Source organism: Pseudoliparis swirei, chromosome 6, assembly GCF_029220125.1.
Source record: "Pseudoliparis swirei isolate HS2019 ecotype Mariana Trench chromosome 6, NWPU_hadal_v1, whole genome shotgun sequence".
Lineage (NCBI taxonomy): Eukaryota > Metazoa > Chordata > Actinopteri > Perciformes > Liparidae > Pseudoliparis > Pseudoliparis swirei.
The window spans coordinates 27,246,365-27,253,439 of record NC_079393.1 but is presented as its reverse complement, the minus strand read 5'-3'; the positions used below and the strand labels follow the sequence as shown (position 1 = coordinate 27,253,439).

The following is a 7,075-nucleotide window of genomic DNA, read 5'->3' as shown; positions in this document are numbered from 1 at the left end:
TTCTCACTAAAACTAAGAACAGAGATCACATCACTCCTGCACTAGCTGCTCTGCACTGGCTCCCCGTAAAATCAAGAATCACTTTTAAAATTATTCTCTTAACCTACAAAGCCTTGATTGGTGATGCACCATCATATCTTAAGGAGCTTGTAGTACCATAATCTCTCCGCCCGCACGCGAGCAGCGCAGTGGGGAGCTCGGGCTTGTTCTTTCTCACCGTGCCGACCACAGTGTTGTTCCTGATCAGGAGCCGCCGCGTGAGTTCGTAGGAGGTGAAGAAATTGTCGCACGTGACGTCACGCCCCGTCACGCCCTGTCAGTCCCTCGGTCACGTCGAGCACGACCCTCGTGCCCAGGTTCTTTTCCGGGCGTCCGCCGCTCGGCTTTCCGGTGTAGACTTGCATCTTCCAAGCGTAGCTGAAACTGGCGTCGCAGGCCAGCCACGACATGATCCCGTATTTTACCAGCTTGCTGGGCATGTACTGCTGGAAAGGACGACGGCCTAGTCGTTTTGCCGAGAGGAAAGAGACGTGTGTGAGCCCTATCGCACATTATTACAGTCATGATCATCAAAAGCAAAGCCGGCCGAGTTCTATCGTGCACTTGGTCGAATTCCTCCCTGTCGTCTTCTTCTTCTTTTCCTGACGGTGGATCAACTAACATTTTGACAATCTGAATTCTGGGGAAACGACTCGCAGTCGCAGAGTCGGACGGTCGGTCGATGGGGAGCCTCTCACGCCTTTCCGCGATTGCCCGGTCAGGCGCGAGAGGCTTCCTGTGCGAGTGAACCTCTGACGGGGTTTGAAAAGTCTTCAGCTGCAGGGACAGGACGACTGGTTGACATGGAAGGAACGATGAATGAGGCCAAGTACAGAGATATCCTGAAGAAAAGCTCTTCAGAGGCTCTGGATCTCAGACTGGGCCGAAGATTCACCTTCAACAAGACCATGACCCTAAGCACACAGCTCAAAGAACAAAGGAGTGGCTTGGGAACAACTCTGGACCCTTGTGGACTGGCCCAGCAGAGCCCTGAACCCCAACGTTCACCAACCTGACAGAGCTGGAGAGGATCTGTTGAAGAACGGCAGGATCCCCAAATCCAGGTGTGACCACGTGTTGGATCATCCCCTAGAACAGTGGTTCTCAACCTTTTTTCAGTGATGTACCCTCTGTGAAATACTTTTTTCAGCCAAGTACCCCCTAACCAGCGCAAATAATCTTTGGTAAGAAAAAAGTAGTAATACACAGCACTGTGCCATCAGTGTCGGATTTATTAAACTGTCAACAATGAACATTGCATTAAACTGAATGCTTTAGCATTTACATTTTAATGAGAAACTTGTGCTTCACTGAGGATCTTTGTCAGTCTTGGTGGCAGCGAGGCCACTGCTGTGATGAAGCTCTTCTCCAGGCACAGTCTGTTTCTTTGCTTTGTTTTGATCACAGTCATTGCAGAGAAGGAGGCCTCACATAAATATGTGGAGGCAAAGGGCAGTAGCTGCTACAAAGCTTTCTGTCCCAGGTCAGGGTGCTCCTGCTTCACACACACCCACAACTGTGTGAGTGTGGATGTGGCAAACTTCATCTGGAGGCCACGGTCAGATGACACTTCCAGGAGTTTTTCCTGATAAGTGACAGGTAGCTTGCTTCTGTTTGCTTCAGACAAGAGAAATGGGTTTCTCACCCAATCCAGCTGTACAGATTTATCCTCCATGTCAGGAAAGTAGGAATGAAAATCTTTAATCACGTTGGTCAAATGTCCCACGATGACCGACTTGACTGGAGCTCTGTCCACATCCTCACGAGAGAGAAAAGCAGGTGAAATCTCCCTCTGCAGAGGACCTTCTCCACAGCTCTGCTTTCTTCAGGAAGCCACCCACCTTGTCATGTTTAAAATTCTGGTCTCCTTGCCCTGCAGAGACACATTCAGTTCGATCAGTTTGCTGAATATATCTGCCAGATAGCACAGCTTTGCAAGCCAGTCTGTGTCCTGGAACAAGGTGGCATGGGGAGACCTGTGCTCGATCAGAAAGGTGTGTACTTCAGATCGTAATTCCAACAGCTGGTTGAGTATTCTCCCTCGAGAGAGCCAGCGTACTGCTGTGTGCAGCAGCAGTGTTGTGTGTTCAGCTCCCATATTTTCACAGAGGCGGCGAAACAGGCGTGCATTGCGTGGCCTTGACTTTATGAAGTTGATCACTTTGACGCTGTCGTTCAAAACGTCATGTAACACAGGGCTCATTTTCTTGCACGCCAACGATTCCCTGTGTATGACACAGTGAGTCCACTTCATGTCGGGGTTTTCTTTTTTAATGCGCGCTATGAGTCCTCTCGCGCTGCCCGTCATTGAGGCCGCTGCGTCCGTGCAGGGGGGGTGCTCGTGAGAGTGTGCTCACCTGTGTGCGCGGATGTGTCGGCGCGCATCACGGCAGAGAGATGCGACCTGAAAAGTGTTAACGGGGGGGGTGCTGAGCGATTAAATATATCTCTTGTTCTATTTTCTGGTGCCCCCTCAGGACTCGGTGCCCGACGCGCAGCGCGTAGTGCGCGTTATGGGAGTGGCGGCGCTGCGTGGACGTAAATCCCATTCAAACATAGTCGTCTGAAAACTGACAGGATTTTGCCGGCTCTGGTTTGGCCTTCTTTGGCACTTATCCCTCCGTGTTTTCAGCAGCATTAATTGCTGCTACGCTTCAACCACGACTTCATGATTTGAGTTTAAAAGCCGGCAGTGATAGACGGGTCATGACCGTTAGCGTGTGCCACGCTGGGTCAAACCATCCTGATATGGGGGAGACTCTGGGTTTTTAGGATAATTAAATTAAATTGCCTACTTAATATACAATTCAGTTTATGAACTTACACTTGTGTTTTATTGAATATTTATTAAATAACTATTTTTAAAGGATTTTCGAATGGATGCTAATTTTAAATAGATTTTTAAAAAATCTCACGTACCCCCTGGAGTGCCTTCACGTACCCCCAGGGGTACGCGGACCCCCATTTGAGAACCACTGCCCTAGAAGACTCCTGCTGTAGAGCTCCAAGGTTCTACTCACCACTGAGACTCGGAAGACTGAGCACCATGGGAGATTTCAGTTTTTCTTTTTTAATAAATTTGCAAAAATGTCTACATTTGTTTTTTTCTGTCAAGATGGAGCTGAGTGACATGAATGAGACATACAATTAATTACTTTTTTGATTTTAGCAAATGGCTGCACTAAAACAAAGAGTGAACATTTTAAAGGGGTCTGAATACTTTCCGTACCCACTGTATTTTAAACTATTTGCTTGCCTTTAGCCAATAGTACAACTACATTAAATGGCTTTCTAGGTGACAAAAGACACAAATTGGTACAGGCAGTTAAAAAGAGTCTACTTTCCCGCTAACTATCCATCAAATCTTTTACAAGAATCTTCCTGTGAGTTTATAGTTACATAGAAATGTATTTCTTGAGAATTATACAAAACAATGGGATCTGAAAGGGAAAGTGTAACAAAGTTTCCGTAGCACAAAGTGAACTTGCAAAAGTCTCTTTATGTAGATTTTAAAACTTTACAGGGAAAATGCATTTTAAATACAGATGTATTTGTACAGAGTTTTTAGTTTGTTTTTAGTTTCCTCCATCAAAGACACTCAGTATGTTGTCATTGTTTTTAATAAAGATTCATCAAATGATTAGAAAACACTGTCTTCCATCTCGTTGACAAATAAATGACATGGGAAACAATTAAAAACATTTTACTTATTTTTTTAATTCACACATTAGAAAGAGAACAACTTCCATGTGAAATTTGTCACAACTGGAAGAAACACATTCTATCCTGTGTGGACTCTGTGTTTCTTCAGATTTTGCTGTTTTGTAAATCTTTTCACACACACACCACAAATGAATGGTTTCTCTCCTGTGTGGACTACCATGTGTCTCTTCAGATCTCCCTGTTGCGTACATCTGTTCCCACACACATCACAACTGAATGATTTCTCTCCTGTGTGGACTCTCATGTGTCTCTTCAGACTTTCCTGTACTGTAAATCTTTTCCCACACTCGTCACAACTGAATGGTTTCTCTCCTGTGTGGACTCTGTGTTTCTTCAGAGCTCCCTGTTGTGAAAATCTTTTCCCACACTCGTCACAACTGAATGGTTTCTCCCCTGTGTGGATTCTCATGTGGCTCTTCAGATTTCCCTGTTCTGTAAATCTATTCCCACACTCGACACAACTGAATGGTTTCTCTCCTGTGTGGATTCTCATGTGTCTCTTCAGATTTCCCTGTTCTGTAAATCTATTCCCACACTCGACACAACTGAATAGTTTCTCTCCTGTGTGGACTCTCATGTGGCTCTTCAGATTTCCCCGACGTGTAAATCTTTTCCCACACTCGTCACAACAGAATGGTTTCTTTCTCATGAGCACTTTTGATAGTGATCCATTGGATTTGTTGTCAGGGTTTCAAGAGCTTCCTTATATTTCAGGGCATGTGCAGCAGACTCAGGTGCCCTGGTCTCCTGAACCCCAACAGTCGTCTTCATCAGTTTCTGTTTGTATCGGTGTAGCTGAGCTGCCGGCTGGAGGCTCCGCCTCTCTGTCGTCCTCCGTCTGGCTTTGATGAAGCTGTGAGGTCTGAGGTTCGTCATCTTCACTCTCCAAAGTAACAGCAGTGAATGAGAACTTGGCGATATCGGCCTCCTCCAGCACAATGAGCTGATCTCCCTCTAGACGGGTCCAGAGATCCTGCAGGTCTTTTATGTGGAGGGGCTCCGGCTCCTCCTTTATGTGCAGGGGCTCCGGCTCCTCTTCAATGTGGAGGGGCTCCGGCTCCTCTTTTATGTGGAGGGGCTCTGGGTCCTCCTGGTCCTGGTCCTCAGGGGGGACATCTGCTCTAATCCCTACCTGCTGCTGGACATCTGCAGGGAGAACATTATGAACAACGGTGACTGATATCAACTTTCATTTCTGGAGATGTTCAAGGAGTCTGACAAAATGTGTATTTGTTGCTCTTAATATACAAACACACAAATACAAAATAATAACATTAGTAAACATCAGGACAGAACGAACATTGTCAGTATTGAGATGGAAGAGGAAGGAACCCGTTGAGAAATTGAACAGACAATCGGGCACAGCCCTTTGCAGTGTGGTCGCCATCGATCGATGAGCCATGCTGTCTAAGTATGCATCCAAGTCCTCACCTTCATCATTGTGTGAACATTTAATAACACTAACACACTAAAATGTACTCAAAAAAGAAAAGAGTAACTGGATCCACTTCAACAGAAATCTATTGGAAGTTTAATATAATCTTTGAAAATGACCATGGAGATAGCATGAGCTCTCGAACAAGAAATTATACATTATATATCTTTATCATATACACTTTTACTGATCTGCATTACAAAAAAATTATATATATTGGAGATTATGAATATCATTATTTATTTTAAGGTGACTAACTTTGATTAACTCAATATCTGCACATTAAATCATGCTGAAAATAATCATGGGCATAGCAGAGGTAATCAATAAAAACAAAGTGTAACAATTCTCCCTTATAACTTAATCAAAAGGGGAAAGGTACAATACACTATTCTAAGGGAATGGGCAGCTCTGCTAATGGCTGTTAAGTCCCTGCTTAAACTGCGCGAACGTAAAACGGTCATAAAAGAAAAACACGGTCAATATTGCGGAAAGCCAAATATTATTATTTAAATCAATATTTATCTTTATATCTAAATCTGCGGCCAGGTGTGGGCTGGCAAACAGTCTGACTAAGCTCTTGGCACAAGGTGTCAGTCTGCTGAGCCTCTTCAATGTCCTTGAGCGAACTGGGTAGATCAGCCCAGTGGGACTTGGCGACAGCCAGACACACTACCTAATAGTGATGGAGGTGTTGCGCGGGACAGCGCATCCGGAACAACGTTGCAGCAACCCTTCTTATAATGAACCCGGAAAGAGAATGCCTGCAGGCGCAGAGTCCATCTGGTGAGCCTTGACGACCTAAATCACAATTATTTATCTAATCCTTGCAGTCCCCATACTGGCCACAACTCTGGAACAATTCTCCATTATAACTTAATCCTGAGGGGAAAGGTACAATACGCTATTCTAAGGGAATGGGCGGCTCTGCTAATGGCTGTTAAGTCCCTGCTTAACCTGCGCGATCGTAAAACGGTCATAAAAGAAAGACAATCAATCAATATTGCGGAAAACCAAATATTATTATGCAAATCAAATTCAATGCATCGCTGCAAGACCCAAAATGAACACATACAACAAACAATTAAACACTCTCAAAGTACAATATAATCCTACGGCATCGATGCGTAAAGGAAAATAAATCAAAAAGGTTTACCCTCTACAGGTGCCGTGCACACAGGCAGACCCATGCCATCATTACTTCTAATGAGCTTTAAAAAAAAAGATCAAATATTGGAAAATTATGAATAACATTATTTATCTTAAGGTGACTAACTTTAATTTTAACTATAATATTATTTCATATAACGTTAAAAATAATGTTGTTTTTGACTTCCTGCTGAAATCTGAGGGGAAAGTGTCTTCCAACTTCAGATTTTTTGTGTAAATTCCGACCTATTTAGAGTTAAATAAACATCAACAAGTGATATGTTCATCATGAAGATGGAAACGTTTCGTGAATGCAGACTAAATCCTAAATGGAGGCTGGAGCAAGCCGCTCCACGTCATGATCCTAAAGAAACGCTCACTCCTGTGTAGTTATTCAATGTGGGTCCTTATCGTAACATAATAACAGGTAACAGTCATGTTTAATCTGGACCAGTGAGTGCTGCACAGGTAGAGTAGAGTTACGATCAGGCACGTGCACAGACATTTTGGGGGACAGGTGCTCAAACCAAAAAAAAAGGACACCAATGCCAAAAAGAAATTCTAACAGAGTTGACATAAGTAGCAATACACTGATGACGCTGTCCTCGACCTGCGTTTCCTCTGGCAGCATCAGACCACTAGCTTACATTTTCTTTATGACTAAAGATGAATTATTATAAAGCAACAACAGTACAAGCGTTCTGATTGGCTAATGGGTCGTCATGCCAG

General features: G+C 44.1%; 1 protein-coding gene across 1 annotated transcript; it reads right to left on the bottom strand.

Annotated features, from left to right (window-relative positions):
- Positions 1–3,525: 3,525 nt before the first annotated feature.
- LOC130194811 (gastrula zinc finger protein XlCGF57.1-like) lies at positions 3,526–4,755 on the bottom strand. Its single transcript, XM_056415999.1, has one exon. It carries the CDS (start codon positions 4,409–4,411, stop codon positions 3,821–3,823), a length of 591 nt encoding a protein of 196 aa, XP_056271974.1. The 5' UTR covers positions 4,412–4,755; the 3' UTR covers positions 3,526–3,820.
- Positions 4,756–7,075: the final 2,320 nt, after the last annotated feature.

What these genes read in the sequence shown, in the direction of transcription:
- LOC130194811 (XM_056415999.1), bottom strand. Translation starts at nt 4,411, where the DNA reads ATGAGAAAGAAACCATTCTGTTGTGACGAGTGTGGGAAAAGATTTACA.